At 39.9% G+C, this 16,873-nt stretch overlaps 4 protein-coding genes across 4 annotated transcripts in view; 1 reads left to right on the forward strand and 3 right to left on the reverse strand.

Moving 5' to 3' along the window:
• The window catches only part of cracr2ab (calcium release activated channel regulator 2Ab), a 17,232-nt gene extending 15,145 nt beyond the window's left edge, over positions 1-2,087 (reverse strand). Inside the window, exon 1 of the mRNA XM_084049890.1 lies at positions 1,860-2,087. Within this exon, the coding sequence (XP_083906016.1) occupies positions 1,860-2,018 (159 nt within the window). The 5' untranslated portion in view covers positions 2,019-2,087. The remainder of the gene's footprint in view (positions 1-1,859) is intronic.
• Positions 1-16,873, reverse strand: part of LOC311039460 (protein O-mannosyl-transferase TMTC2-like) — a 377,431-nt gene that overhangs the window by 168,226 nt on the left and 192,332 nt on the right. The window lies entirely within an intron of this gene.
• On the reverse strand, positions 4,600-11,731 carry ccdc59 (coiled-coil domain containing 59). Its single transcript, XM_084049982.1, has 4 exons — positions 11,386-11,731; positions 9,269-9,740; positions 8,053-8,161; positions 4,600-7,188 (listed from the first exon to the last, which is right to left on the reverse strand). Exons 1-4 carry the CDS (start codon positions 11,636-11,638, stop codon positions 7,024-7,026), a joined length of 999 nt encoding a protein of 332 aa, XP_083906108.1. The 5' UTR covers positions 11,639-11,731; the 3' UTR covers positions 4,600-7,023.
• Positions 11,700-15,419, forward strand: LOC311039562 (E3 ubiquitin-protein ligase TRIM35-like; the record flags this gene model as incomplete). The annotated part of the gene is made up of 3 exons (XM_084049503.1): positions 11,700-11,781; positions 13,544-13,645; positions 13,933-15,419. 3 exons carry the CDS (start codon positions 11,700-11,702, stop codon positions 15,417-15,419), a joined length of 1,671 nt encoding a protein of 556 aa, XP_083905629.1.

Consider the following 16,873-nt stretch of genomic DNA (forward strand, 5'->3'; position numbering starts at 1 on the left):
CACAGGTTTATTTAACTAATATGGAGTCCCCCAGGGCTCTATACAAGGCCGCCTGTTGTTGTTTTTTTTTTGCTTCACACGACATATTTTCACTGAATGTTTGCCCCAGAAAGTAGGAATGTGAGCCCTCCTACTTTAAAAAACAATAAGTTGGCAAGGGATTATTTGGGAGCCACCCGATGGATCAGCCTCAAAACCAGTCTGAGGTCTTTTGATAACCCATTAAGACTTGAGGCCGAATCTAAAAATGTTTTCTAAGTCCTAACAGTTTACAAGATAAAATAAAAAACAGTTTACAAGATAAAATAAAAAATAATTAAAGGACAACGTTGTTTTTTTTACAACCAAGGTTTATGTTTTAGCTTGTAATTAAAGTAAATAAAAGATGAGTGTTAAAACATTTTCATTTATTGCTTTCTATAGTTTTAGCGACATTTTTTACAGTGCGCGGGGGCATTCTGTCCGGTGGCTAAATATGTATTTTTTTACATAATAACCCGGCGATTTCTTTATTATAATTTACAGTAGCTCTTCTAGCCTCCAATAACTCACATCTGGCCATCAAAGACCACGGGATAATAAATCAGTAAAATCAGGCAAAAATAAGAATTAAATAACATAACCCTAACCTTACCCTAACCCTAAAACCGAAATAAAGTAACCAAAAACCAAAAAGAAACTAACAAAATCCGCCAAAAAAACACAATTTTCGCGCATGGCCGAAGGATGCATGTTTTCCATTAAGGTATCATCATCATGAGTGCTTGATCTACAGGCACAGGGGAAAACATGACTCTACTTTTGATACTCCCCCCCCCCCATGGCCATTCATTTTTAAGACCAGTGGGGGTATGTTTCATCCCTGCTTCTGATTAATTGCTTTACTTACTTTTGGGATCTGTAGACTGTCTGATATGTTTGATAATATCACAATTCAACAATTTAATTTGAAATATATGTTAACCAGATGAACGCTGGCATTCATACTTTGGCAAACGTTTCAACAAATTTCATAATCTTTATTTATTTTCCAAATAAAACAATAGCTATTTGTCATACAATGAAGTATATACTGTAGGTGTTATTTTCTTTTTAATAAAACCCTGGATATAAGAGTCACTGTCACATACAATTGTATTACCTTTTGTCACGCGCACGCTGCATAGAATAAACTATACTGTAAGCACTATACTGAACACATACTGTACACTGTAGGTGTTCAGTTTCACATGAGGCTGAATAAGGCTTTGAACCCTCGACACGAACGTCAACACATGCATGATGCTCTCAGGTGCTCTTGATGAATCGAAAACAGCTCTGAAGAGGTTGTGCACATGTACATTATTTATGAAACGTAGCCACTGCGTGCGTGCGTGCGTGCGTGCGTGCGTGCGTGCGTGCGTGCGTGCGTGCGTGTGTATGTGAGCAGGAGAGATGATATTTGTAAATGTCAAATTGACTAGCCCATTAAAACCGGGAAAGCATCTGTGTCATTACATTTTTTTGCGTGGGCTATTCAAAAATAGCAGATATACAAGCTCGCAAGCTTGTACATCTGCTATTTTTTAATCTTAAGAAGTGTGAGAACTACTGATTCAGAAGGCATTTGTAGAATCGGCCTCAAGTCTTAATGGGCTAGAAGAGTAAAGCTATAACTGTCCCTAAAAGCCTACAATCCCTTCATAAACACACACACACACACACACACACACACACACACACACACACACACACACACACACACACACACACACACACACACACACACACACACACACACACACACACACACACACACACACACACACACACACACACACACACACACGCGCGCACACACACACACCTGTGTCTCTTACCCTCATATCGGTGCGGGTGATGAAGCCTTTCTCCTCTACATCACAGGTCTGGAAGAACTCCTTGGTTTTGTCCAGCAAGGTGGCGGCGACGTGACCCCGGTCGGGGCCTCTCGCCTCAGGGTCCGCCCCGCCGCCATTGGACCTCTTCTGCTCCGCCATGCCGGTATAGGGGACACCTGACCGCAGTGGGACAGCGACGCTGTGCACAGTTACTCAGAGAGTATAGAATCACACGTGCCCAGCTCCTCACCAGCTCAGCCCCCAGTGTGCCCGGGCCCTCACCATCACCATCACCATCACCATGACGACAGAGGCAAGAGGCTGTACCAGATGATGGGAGAAGGAGAGACCTGCTGGTGGCGTCCCTGATTTAATCAGAACTATGGGCTTTTAGGCTCCTGTGTGTGTGTGAGAGAGAGTGTACAAGTACATCAATCAATCAATCAATCAATCAATCAATGGTGTTATGAGCATGTGGTGTCATGTTATAGAAAAACTATTATTTTTGATAGATTAAATCATTTTCTTCGATTGCACCCTTACGCAGTATATGAATTAAAACTATATAAAGGTTAGACACCTTTCACCATTGGGTTCAATACAGAATAGTTTTAGAGAAAAGAAAAAAAGAAAAACACAACAGCACTTCAGCTTTTCTTAATAAGCTAAGAACACACAACTGGCATGTAAAGGATTATCTTAATACCCTGCCACACAAAGCACATGACAACGTTAATTCCTGCACGACTACAAAGGACTGTTTTCCAGTTGCAAATCAATTCAGCACCACAATGTGCCCTTTGACACAAATATTGCTATTCAAGCACATGGTTTCAATCTTTGGTCTGAGTTATACAGTTATTTACTCTTTATAAAATGTATCCTAGCATCCCATTTCTGGGGGTGAATATTCCGCGGAAATAGCAGATCTACAGTACAAGCTTACGTGTATAGGGTTTTTTCGGGTTTACAATTTAGGGCTTTAGCAGACTCTCTTTATCCAGAGCGACTTACAGTAAGCAAGGTAAACACATACATCAAATGCAGAGAGACATTGTAGTGCCTCAGTATCTATGATCATAGGTAGGCTAATACCTGATGAAGACCCGAAGGGGTTGAAGCGTTGTGTGAGCCTTAAATAAAATTGTGGCCGCTGGAGCGTCAACAGTGTGGGGACTTCCTCTTCTTTCTATCATAGGTAGGCTAAACCATGAACCTAGCATCAGTCGAAACAACATAATATCAAAAGATAAATCATCTGTACATTGAAACTATATAAACTATAGGATGCCAGGTCAATACATGAATCTACTGTAGCAACTGTCTAAATAACACGCTATGTAATCTACATTTTTTAACCTTTGCATATGACTGCATGGTCATCAAGGCTAGAGGTCAAGTGCAACGGGTTAAGGTGGAGTCTGAAGTGAGTCTTCAGATTACGGGTTTAAGTGGTTAACTGTATTCTTGGTTAACCATATACTTCGTTGACCAGAGTCCCCCAGGGGTCTGTACTGCGCCCCCTCCTCCTACCCCCCCAACTACACTAAATCTCTCCTCTGAAAATAGCAGATCTAGAATCTCCAAAAGTTATGCTGGGGGTTCATGTGGTCCTCATTGTAGATGAAATGATGAATAAAAGATTTCTAGGGGGTCCCCATGCAAAGATTATTGATTGTTAGTGTACAAATGAAACCATTTGTGCACTCTCAAAGTTAAATTAGCACTGATGATACTACAGTGTAGATTGGGGTCCCAGAGATCAAAACATAAACCTAACATTACAACAGGCACAAAGATGACCATATATATATATATATATATATTATATATATATTCAACTTCTGAATGATGGCCTACAACAGTGGCTCTCTGTAACTGACAAAACTTTGTCATGTCAAGGACCCCTAAATTAATATATTTGGCTGCGGACCCCCATATGAAAATGTTCTGTACCATGGACCTCCAGAAGAGAAGATTTATTTTTCTTTTAATCAAAATTATTCAAAATGTTCCAATAATTTCAAGATAAAAAAAGATCAAACATAGCAAATTCAGAAACATTCTTAAATTCAAATTAAGATTTTTTTTGTGTTTGCAATTAAGAACATTCTGCCAGTGCATTTACAAACACAGTTATTTAACACTATACTTTATAGAGGTGTGACACGTAAAGGCTGATGAAAAGAAAGAATAAACTCACCTTTTACAAACGATATCCAAATGAAAGCAATGTTAAACCTTCCTCTCTCTCAGTTTGAACGGACCAGTGACTATGCTTTGTATTTAGGAGGTCTCTCCTCACGGATGAATGAATGTTGGAGAAGTCATTCTGCAGCCATGTGATGTCATGCCACCATGTGATGCCATGGGGCCGGGGCCCACAGGCTGTCTGAGCTATACAGCACTGTACCATGCAGACTGCAGGATTAATACTGTAGGTAAAATGCATATGACCAAAACGCTATGACGACAATGGTTACAAGGACACTATAAATGCTATATAAAAAAGCAACATATTATCCAAACAAAAAAAAACGTATATAAATGTGTGTGTGTATGTATACACACACACACACACACACACACACACACACACACACACACACAAACTATGACTAGCAACATAAATCTCTCACTCACACAGTTATAGTGTCATTAGCAAACATACTGATTAAAGATTAGTATTATTATTAAAGATGTATAACTTACATTCAAAAACGTAAATGTTTGTAATTTCTTAAAAGAACCACATTTATTGGAAGTGTATACGGTAAATACATTAAATAATACCAACATTTAGATGGGAGGGGGTTGCTCTATCAGTGGTTCCCATGTTTTGCACTCTGCCATCGTCTTGGAGAGAGCCAACTCACACTCCATGTTGAGATTTGGAAAAAAAAATATGATTCTGAGAATTATTAATACCGAACATATTTTCCCATTCCTGGGATGTTACAATGCCATCGTGTGGCCTGAGATTAAAATGCACAGAAATTAACCTGCTAAATTAATTGACCACTACAACTTAAAGCTACAATCCGGGACTTATTTGAAGTACCAATCTGTATGGTAAAGCAGGTTAATAGACAGAAATCCAACACTTGAAAGATCGTTAAAATGATCCCTTGCTAAAAAGTATTATATGCCTCAATAAATACATTACAATTGCCTTCTATAACATTTTTAAACTAGACGCGTCGCAATTCCGGGGAAATTGCAAAGTGTGGTTGCGCCGACGCCGGTCGCGGGTCGCGGCCGCCCGGGACTCGAGGAATAGGCCGGGAGGAATAATGTCGGAGGCTGCGCCAATTACATTGTCACGTCTCTCATGAGATCGCTTGCGTTTCATTTAGAAAGGATCGATCCACCCCGAAATAATATTTTTGCATCAAACGGTTACATTTTGCGCATTTGTGGCGCCCCCTATGGATCAAAGTGGAAATTCTTGTGGGGATTCATTGAGTAAACCACCCTTGACATGTGATTCAAATTTGGGATCGATTGGACGTTTCGTAAAACGGGCCCCTCCCACTAACTTTGGAAGCCAATTACGGACGAACGGTAAGGACTATGAAAATGCCGTTTGGATATGTTTACCGCATGGGTCCATAGATCATGTCTACCGATTTGTGTGAGATTTGGACAAAATTTGAAGGAAAAGGAGCAAAAACTGTGTTTTGAAGAAAATTCAATATGGCGGAAAATCTATCCTGACGCAAATGGGCGTGGCCTATATGGGAAGATGCGTCGTGACCAAAGGAATCCAGGGAAAAAGAAATTTTGATTTTACGACCTACGGTTCAAGAGTTATAGGCCAAAAGGTAAAATGGGCTGTTATAGCGCCACCATGTGGCCGACTGGTGTGATTCTTTTTTTAATAATTTTGCAAAAAACTATTAACCTCCCCTCCAAGTCTTGTAACTGTAGCCTTTACGGTTTCCGAGAAAATAATACTTGAATGGGAGTTTTTGCAATTCCCATTAAAGTGGATGGGGAAATTTAATGCACAAATAAATCAATATCAAAAAATCTATCCTGACGCAAATGGGCGTGGCCTATATGGGGAGATGCGTCGTGACCCAAGGAATCCAGGTGAAAAGAAATTTTGATTTTAGGACCTACGGTTCAAGAGTTACGGGCCAAAACGTAAAGGGGGCTGTTATAGCGCCACCATGAGGCCGAATGGTGTGATATTTCTTTAAATAATTTGCGACTTAATTATGAATTTTCCCTCCAAATCTGATAACTCTAGCTCTTAAGGTTTCTGAGAAAAAAATACTTGAATTTGAGTTTTTTCACTTTTACATTAAAGTGGATGGGGGACATTTAATGCACTAATAAATCAATATCAATTAAACTATTTAACCAATCTCTTAGCAAAATACAAGCGCACGATTCCCAATTTAGACGGTCATTTTGACATATGGCACAACATTGGGGGATAAGAACTGTGGGAGGAGATGCGGTTTGAAAAAAGTTTATCTATAAAGATATAAAGTGTATAGAGTACTATAGTCTGGTTGCCCTGTTAGGGCAACCACACTAATTAACACCTAAAATATTTCCGTCATAACTTCACAAGCTGATGTCATTTGTCTCTGTGTGGTCCAACCCTATTGAATGCATGTGCTAATAAAATATTGTTTTGATGCTCATATTAACCTTAGGAAGTAATACGTTGTACCCCTTGAGTAAAAGATGAACTATTTTTTAAATAAAGAACATATTTAAGGTATTTTTCATGAATTGTTTTGGTTATAGAGGGCAATTATATGTATTAAGGCATATTAGGCTTATTAGCCTGGGATCCTTTTAAACAGCACTGTCCTGTTGCAGTTGTGGTGGCATCACAACTGAAACCATTTTAATAAACTCTATACTTAGATGACCCAAGTCCCTCAGGGCTCTATACAAGGCCCCCTCCTGTTTTCGCTCAACACTAAAATATCTTCACCAAAAATGGCCAATCTACAAGCTCACAATGCATTGTGGGCTTCTAGATCAGCTGTTTTTGGTGAATGTTTGCCCCAGAATAGGGACGCTAGGGTTCTAGTTGTTAAGACAGTTTCTTAAACAGAATATAAACCATTAAGCCAAATATTGGCAAGCTCTCCTCTTTTTTTTTTACATCTCTCCTCCAATAAACAGTAAAGCTCTGGTCTCATTTCGAGGAGCCTTGGATCTTCTGGAGCAGGTATTCCATCTGAAGGTTCAGGTTGGGTTGTCCCCTCTTGGTCTTTTTGCTCAACATCTGATATGTCTCCTTCTTCTTCTGGTTGTACTTCTGGATGGCCTCCTCTCTCTGCTGCTTGTTCTTCAGGAATTCCTGGGATACAAAATGAGGAGCACATGTTGAATTAATTGATACATTTTATTTGTATAGCGCTTTTCCAAACAAGTACAAAGTACTTTAGAGGCATGTTAAAATCAGCAAAAAAGAAAGAAAAAAATTTATAAAAATAAAAAAGCATTTGTAGTCGGCAGATAAAACAAGTTAAACAATCAGTGATTACATAAGCACATAGACTTAGGAAAAACACTTAACATACAGATGTGTTTTTTAGAACTGTAGCTGCCATTGACAATTGAATTTCCACACTTGGACCGGTCATATTCGATATGCTGGCCAGGCCTGGAATCAAACCTGGGGCAACCGGAGGACTCCTGCTCCCCACGTGGGCTCTCTAACCATTCAGCTATGTCGCTACCCATTACAATGGTTCTGCTAAAAACTGGTGGAAACGCAAGCCAGTTCCCATGGTTCCAAGAATCTAGAACGGAAACCAGTTCTAGAATCAAAGTTCTTTTGGTGGAAAAGGGGCCAATGAGGGGTTTCACCAAGAGGAAGTAACGCATAATGCTGAGGAATACTAATGCACGTTTAATGGTTGCACTGTTGGCTTTTAAATTATGCCAATAAAATATTTGATTATATTCTATTCCTCCCTGTTCTGCTCCATATGCTAAGGTGAGGGCACCACGACCACGACAAGTGCAGCGACAGAGAACATCCTCCTCTGCCGGCTTACCACCTACCGTACAACGTTACAACCACAGGAAAATGCTGTTCGTTGTAGTGCCCAGGTGGCAACACTGGGGTGAACCGGACCCAAGGCTCTTCGGTGGTGGACGCCCCTTATAAAAACATATTTCATCTTATTTGGTTGAAAGGGGAACAGAAATGTTTTACCTCTCTCTTCGTCCTCTTTTTTTCCTGGACTCTTTCAAACTCCTCTTTGGTCTTCTGGAAGGACGTCATCTTCGTCATTTTCTTCTTCATCCGGTTGCTCATGGGGACACTAAGAGGAACAAAGAGTAGAGGAAATCACTAGTAGAATAGAAACAGGTTGTGCTTTGCAATGAGTTACTAACGTGTTTAGTAGCATAAACAGAGAGCTACAGTTTGAGCATACAAGACCTGGATATAGATCACAGATGAACAGCCAGTACTGTTCTAAAAATAACTTGATATTTTCCTAAAGTAATATTCATATCTCATATAACCTATATACTATTATTTAATTCAAACATCATTCTTATCATTAGATGACATTAAGTGGTGACTTAAATACACTGTACAGCTGTAGTGTCTGATTGCCTCGTCACTCAAGGGTCCTTCTGGCCGATCCACACGGTCACGACTCTTTTCTGTTCTGGCCCCACAGTGGTGGAATGAACTTCCCACTGATGTTAGGACAGCAGAGTCACTGCCCATATTTCGCCGCAGGCTGAAAACCCACCTCTTCAGGAAACACTACCCTTCCTCTCTGCCTGGCCTACTCGTTGTTAACTAGTTGTACGAACGCTTGTTTTCTATTGTTGTATTGTTTATTGGATCTTGTTTAGTCGATACACTTATTTGTTTTAGCTCCTGCTCATTTGATTTTGCTATTTTGTCTCATCTGTTTATGAAAGTAGGTAGCTGATATATTGCACTTTTACCTTAGCGCTAGGTATACTCTTGGTTGCTTGTTTTTGCAGAAAATGCACTTAAGACTTCTGGCGATTAGTAGTTTTCGTTCCCTACCTATGTTGAATGCACTTATTGTAAGTTGCTTTGGATAAAAGCGTCTGCTAAATGACTGTAATGTAATGTAATGTGTCATGGTTAATGTTGAGATACATTGCGGAACATTGACATGAGTAGATCCCTTTGGATTTTAACGATTCCGGTTCTTTAACGATTCCATTCAACAATTATGATGGTCCTTGAAATAACAAGGTTTAAGAACCATTGGCATTGTAACAGATTGAAGAACCGGTTCCGGTTCCTCAATGTTTGATCCAGTTCTTACGGTTCCGGATCCCAACACTAATAATAACACCTGAATATCCCTCTGGGAATCAATAAAGGTTTTAACTTATCAGCATATTAATGTATACAGTATGTGTGGAGTAACACTTACTTCTCTGTTTCCTTGGACACTGTGGGTTCAGTTCTGTCCGATGCTGCATCATCAGCCTGCTCCATTTCAGCAGCACCGGCTGTTGCTTCTGGTTCTTCTGCAGGACCAGCAGTTGGTTCTTTTGGTTCTACAGGACCAGCAGTTGGCTTTGGTTCTGCAGGACCAGCTATTGGCGGTTCTGGTTCTGCAGAACCAGCAGTTGGTTCCGGTTCTGCAGGAACATCGAGTTCAGCTCGACCTTCAGTCTTCTCCTCACGGCCTCTCATCCTCAACTGGACTCTTTTCAACCGGTTGTTCCGGGCCTGGGTTCTCTGTTCCTCGGCCTCAGCGACGTACAGGTGTCTGAGGTTCTCGGGGTACTGCTCCGCCTTGTACGCCGTTCGGACCTCTGGCTTCCGTCGTCTCTCCTTCGACAGCATCTTTCTGTATTCACGTTGGACCTTCAGTTTCCTCTTGAAGGCAAACCCCTGACCTGAAGGGACAGAGGGGAAAAGCGCACAAACAAAGGAATGACTGGGTTCCACGTAGGGATTGGACAATATCAGAATGACATGTCATGATTATTGTGGCAAAAATAATTGCGATTGGATATTATCGTGATGATCAAAATACGCTTAGTTAACCACTTGAACCACCAGCATTTTTATTCTGGGTGGAGCGTTGGCCAAAAATAGACAATCTACAAGCTCATCCGCTATTATGGCGAATCGATTTGTGTAAAGTGAAATAAGAACGTACCAAATAGGCTCTTTACAGGTTTGATTTACCAAATATAGAGTTTAAGTGGTAATGAATTTGAAGCTCAACAAAAGCTTCATCATAGTGTATGACGGAGGACAATTTCACAATACATTTAAATCTCAGTGATACGATTATTGTGAGTGTTTTTTTATCACGATAAACGATAGTAACGATTATCGTCCCATCCCTAGTTGCACCAGGGGCCTGTACTTGGCCGCCTGGAGGACAAAGGGCAAAAAAACACACAAACAATTGGATGTGATTACGTTTACGTTGTATAAATGTATGGGCAAAAATATTAAATATCAAAACAAATGTCAAATACATCAAGTGTAAGCTTTGTATCTGTCAAGTTTTTTTTCCCATAAAAATCCACCGTAGACATGTTATAAGCTACTTTATGTCAATAAATTCCGTGCAGGTGATTATTTAGAAAACACTTAAAAAATAATCATCTGCACGGAATTTATTGTCAGAAAGTAGCTCATAATATGTCTGCGGTGGTTTTATGAAACATATACTTGCCAGATACAAAGAGGAAAATCCAAGCTTTCCGTACAGCTGCAATGTTGGTGAGTTTAACGTTGTTTAATACAATCAAATAGGACTTTTCTCTTTGGATGTATGGGCTGTCAAGGGTTGGTATTGCAACTCTAGATGCCAGATAGCAATAATGGCATCTAAGAGTTGCTTGCGGCTTATCGTCCTGCATCAGTGTCAACGAAGAGATGGATGAAAGAGGGTCAGACCATAAGACCAAATTTTATTAAATACCCCAGGATATTGCATCAAGCCCCATGCATTTTAAAGGTCACCATGTTACTTGTAACCGTACAGCTATATTCTCAAAAAGTCAAAATCATATCAACATACCAGACAAAGTAGATTATTAATCTAGCCACATTTTTACTGTGACATACATTTTTATTGGGCACCTCATGACAAACCATATCACATATCCAGACCGCCATGCTTACTTGTGGTGGACATTTTTGGTCAAAATTTTATTTTGGACTTACAAATGGACATGGACATAGAAATGAGCGGACAATATTACCATAAACACATAAAGAGCTATAGCCTCAAATGATCTTTACAGGTCTGTAACTCAGAGAATGTACACATGGACCCCATTTGTACATTCTCTGAGTTATGGGGGTCCTTGAAAAGAGAACCACCACTGTGCCAGTGGACTCCTAATGTGCCAAACATCAGTGTCATAGTAAATCAGCGTCATACATATTCTGAAGAAAACCTGGAGACTGACAATCAGTATTTGGGTCTTATGATCAAAATAAGAACATTATGATGTAAAAATAAAAAAATCTACACAAAAAAACACACAAAAATACAGACTGTAAGAAAGTAAAACCCACCTTCCCCAATACTGCCATCGAACACTTTGTCATCAGGGGTCCATTTCTTCTTGAATTGACCTGGTGGTGGTCTGTTATATTGACCTGGTGGTGGTCTGTTATTATAAGACTGATTCCACGAACCTCCTCCTCTACCTACATACTGTCGTCGTCCTCCTCCTCCTCTACCTCCTCCTCTCCCTCCAAACTGTCCTCTACCTCCTCCTCTCCCTCCAAACTGTCCACTCCCTCTATTCATCCTCTGATCAGACATGTAGATATCTAGATATGATAACACACTGGTTAAATCATGGATAATGTTGAGTGTTTACAACATGTCTCGCTCTTCCTTCCACCCTGCATGTGTTTCCTTCATGGCGGCGCGTGGAGATGACGTGATGGATGGTATCACGAGACGTGAGAAATCAACGGCAGAGAAACGGATCGACAGAGGGCGGAGCACGCCTCCCAGTGTTGCCAGATTTTGCGAGAGAAACAAGCAACAAGGTCTATGAAAACAAGCCCAAAAGAAGCGACTATAATAGGCTGCATGAGCACTTTAAACTAAACACCCAGTGGTGTGTCTAGATTTTTTTTGGAGGGTATACTATGATTATTCCCTGCCTCCCACACGCACGGCATGCGCGCGTCTATAATTAATTAAATGTAAAAGAAATGCGCGCGCGCTTCGCGTGCGTGTGTGGCCCACAAAAAAAATGAATGTGAACATTTTGTGCGCGCGAACACGCATTATGCTTTGTACTGATTTTCTAGTGTTTCTGATGTCTGATCACCTGAGCTCAACCACTTCTGAGCTTAGATGCATTTTCAATGCAAAAAAAGATGAACCCAAGGGTGTCTAAAAACCTTTTAAAACCATTGAACCTTGAACCTCTCCATAACAAGTTGTATAGTTTATTATCTATTAAATATTAACCAGCATCAGCCTACTCAGAATGTAGTTTTACACTTTACACTCCTTTAAGTGTTGTTTGTATTTAAGCTATTCTTTTTCTGATTTCATATTTGAAAGAAAATTGTCTTTTCAACAAAGCTTGTAATACATTATTTACATGAAGTAGGAGGAATGTAATTAAATATTGAAAACACAGTAAGGTATCATAAGGTTAGTGTGATATGTTGAAATACCAGCAGCATTTACTGCATTCATCATTTACCCATTTATGATGAGTGAAGTAGATCTTGACATGAAAACCATTGTGTCTCCATTACAGGGTGTTATCTCTACAGAACAATACATAGAGAGGATTATCATCATCAGTGAGTTGAAATTTAAAGTGAATTGGTAAGTGTTGATATTTAAACATTATTTACATTCCAGGACATTTGTATCAAATGTGTCTCCTCTCCTCTCCTCTCCTCTCAGTCTATAAAGCTCATAAACCGCTACTGTAACAGAGTATCTCAGTCTGAATCTCATAAACTGCTACCATGAGCAACAGTATAAGCAATTCCTGCGACAATTAACTTATATTTTAATAAATTAAATCTTTGATCCCAAATAAAATATGAATCGAAGGCTCTCTAAAATGTTTAAAACCATTGAACTTTGAACCCCCCCCCCCCCCCCCCAATGCCAAACATTGTAAACAGCTCTCTGTTGTGCATCAATGCTGGACATTTATCTACTGGCTTGAGGCAACATAGCTTCATATATAAAGTTGATAAAAGACAGATGTGTGAATGTTATGACAGTGAGCTGTTTTTACCTCCACTATCACAGGTTATAATGAACATCTATTATATTATTATATTTGGTAACTCTTAGCCACTTAAGCATGAATAGCAAAAATAGCCGATCTACAAGGTCAGTGAGTCATGAGATGCCACAGGTTGTGAGAGAGAGAGAGAGAGAGAGAGAGAGAGAGAGAGAGAGAGAGAGAGAGAGAGAGAGAGAGAGAGAGAGAGAGAGAGAGAGAGAGAGAGAGATTTAAGATAATAATTAAATAAAACGTGACAGTGTGTCTTCTGGGTTTGAGTGTAAACCAGGTCAGTGACTAAATATCAAAACAAAGGTTCCGTAAGGACACCTCAAGACTAATCTTTACAATTATTATAAATGACATTAAGATGATTGAGATTTGCTTCTGAGGTATTTATGATATCGGCACTATGTTTTGGATGTTTTAAATTTAATGTCAATTGTGTGTGTTTACAGTAATGGATTCTAAAAGGAGGAGACTACAGCAGAGAGATGCAGATGAGCAGAACAACTCTTTGCAGAGTGAGACTCATTCACTGGATCTTTTCAGAGCTCCAGGTATGTCTGTGTGCAACTATGACTGTAGTCCAACGATTAAAGCATGTTTTAAAATATGCATTCATTGGTAGTCTTCGACAGGAATATTTATTAAAAATGCATTTATAATAATGCTCTTTTTGCTATTTTTTGAAAATGTTGACATTATTTTTGAATTATTTAACCACTTTTGAAAACTTGCACCTTCACTGGCGGCATGCCTAAAATAGGTACATCTGCTTGAAAGAGGTTCAGTATTACTGCAATGGGGGAAAGGTTAACAAACAATGTTCCTTCTTCTCTTCCAGGGATTAACATGGAGGCTACAGACATTATCACAAAGAACAAGATAAAACTGCAAGACATTCTAATGTCAAACATTCACTTCATCATCCAGTGTCTATTTGAAGAAAAGCTACTGGTGCGATTTGAATACATGAACCTGAAAAGCACCTCTCTGCCATTCAACGCAGCCACTGACCTTGTGGACAAAATGATTTTCAAGGGTGAAACAACGTGCAGGTCGTTCCTGCGTCTGCTACAAGACACAAAACTAACAGACGTGTTTCCTGATCTGAAGACGATGCCATGGTACAACCCTCCATCCACACCTTCAACTGACCCAACCACACAGTCTTCTGAAGAGGAAGTCAAGGCGTTGAGTTGTGAACATCCATTGAAGGATACACGTTTCTGTGAGGAAGAACAGAGAGCTGTGTGTCATATCTGTGACTCCTCTCACCACCCTGGTCACAAGCTTGTTCCTATAGAACAAGCAGTCAACAACCTGAAGGTCCAACTGAAGTCTGACCTCAGGACTCTAAAGGACAAGAGGACCAAATACAAACACTTTAAAAATAGGTATAACAATGAAGTGGTTCAACACAACAAGAAGCAGGTTTTGGCCACAGAGAAGCGGATCAGAGCAGAGTTTAAAAAGCTCCACCAGTTCCTGACAGAGGAAGAGGAGGCCAGACTGGCAGCTCTGAAGGAGGAAGAGGAGCAGAAGGAGAAGACTGTCAGCAGACAGATGAAGATGATTCAGGATCAGATCTCCTCCCTCTCAGCCAGCATCTCTGCTGTAGAACAAAAGCTGCAGAAACACAATGTGTCATTTCTCAGCAGTTATAAACACACTCAGACCAGCGCCAGAGTCCCGTGTACACAGTCAGATCTACAGCTGGACTCAGGAGCACTGATAAACGTGACCAAACACCTGGTAAACCTGAGCTTCACAGTCTGGGAGAAGATGAAGGAGAGGGTCAAGTTCACTCCTGTTATTCTGGACCCAAACACTGCAGCCCCATGGCTCTGTCTGTCTGAAGACCTGACCAGTGTGAGACTTACAGGCACAAAGCAGCAGCTTCCTGACAACACAGAGAGGTTCACTAATTCACCTACTGTTCTGGGTTTAGAGGGTTTCAGTTCAGGAAAACACAGCTGGGAGGTAGAGGTTGGTGACCATCCTGACTGGATTATAGGTTTGGCTAAAGAATCTGCTGACAGGAAGGGAGAGACATATTCCTCACCACCATATGGAAAATGGTGTTTAAAGCAGAAGGATGGTGTCTATTATAATGGGTGTACTGATAAAACCATCTCACTGCAGATGAATCCTGAGAGGATCAGGGTTCAGCTGGACTATGACGGGGGGGAGGTGTCCTTCTACGACCCTGAAGACATGACTCTCATCTTCACTCATAAAGACACTTTCACTGACAAACTCTACCCATATTTCTCTATTGGAATGGCTGGTAATGCTGAAACCATTGATATCAAAATCTGTCACCAGTGATGGAAGAAGTACTCAGGTCTTCTACTTAAGTAAAAGTACAAATACCACAGTGCAGAAATACTTTTTCAAGTAAAAGTGCTGATTCAAATGTTTGACTCAAGTAAAAGTACAAAGCTATTACGATCTAAAGGAAAACTGTCACGATTATGACATTTCACTTGACGATTAATTGTCACACAAATAATTGCGATTAATGATTTAACTGTGTTTTGTCGTTGAACATATGAATACAAATTTACACTTCTTTTTGGCTTTTAGGTTTCATAAACAAAAGTTGCACAGGGCAGATATGACAAATAACTTCATATTTCATCCTTTTAAAAAAAAGGGGAAAATAGCAGAAATAGCTGAAAACCCGTCACTTTGTGACACGTTGTCAGCTTGTAGATCTGCTATTTTTGCTTTCTTTACATTTGAAAATGAATGAACAGTTTCAACATGGAAACGATTATGACGGTTATGTAAAATAATTGTGATTATGTAAAATAATTGCTAATTGCTGCATGTCACCCCCCCCCCCCCCCCCCATCTCTCTCCTCTCTCCACATTTCTGTCACTCTACTGTTCCTATCGATAAAGGCAGAAGTGTTAAGTGTTAAAATAAATATCTCTACATTGGGGCGCTGATGGCCGAGTGGTTAAGGCGTGACATGCATATGTAGGCTCTGATTAATACAGGACTTTTTACTTGTAATAGAGTAAAACACCCAATATATACTGTACACATTGGCTATTTGAAAATAGCTGATCTACAAGCTTGTAGATCTGCTATTATGTTTTGTAAATATTGGGGAAAAAGTTGAAATATTTTTTAAACATTTTAACAACATACATATTTTCGGATGGGGGGGATGGATTGGATTTTTTTTCAATTTTTTAAAATGAAATTTTCCTAATCATTTGGGGGTCCTTGATTTCACTATGATTTCACTATGAATTGAGTACAAAGGACCCCCTGTACTTTCATGTGCTTTTTTTCTGCAAACTTCTCATAAAGTATTCAATCAATCAATCAATTAATCACTAGATCAAGACAATATTTTAGAACCACTGGTTTTATCAACATTTAGGACACGAGCCCAAATAAGCAACTACACTTTAGAACAGGGGTCTTCAACAGGGGGTCCGCCAAATCTTTATGATTAGATTTTTTTTATACCTTAACCACTTAACCCTAGCATCCCTTTTCTGAGGAGAATTTAAGCCAAAAATAGAAGATCTACAAGCTCACTGCGAGGCATTGTGAGCTTGTAGATCGGCTATTTTTGGCAGAGAGCTATCGGTGTAGAGGGAAAAAAGAGCACACCACGTAAACAAAAAAAGTCGAATCTGAAACACAATTTTATACAATATAGAGGGGGTCCCTGCCTCATCTCTCTCTCAGCTAGGGGGTCCTTGGGCTGAAAACATTGAAGACCCCTGCTTTAGAAACAAAGTAGCTTATAATAAGCGGA

The sequence above is a fragment of the Gymnoscopelus microlampas genome (assembly GCF_963454915.1).
Source record: "Gymnoscopelus microlampas genome assembly, chromosome: 23".
Lineage (NCBI taxonomy): Eukaryota > Metazoa > Chordata > Actinopteri > Myctophiformes > Myctophidae > Gymnoscopelus > Gymnoscopelus microlampas.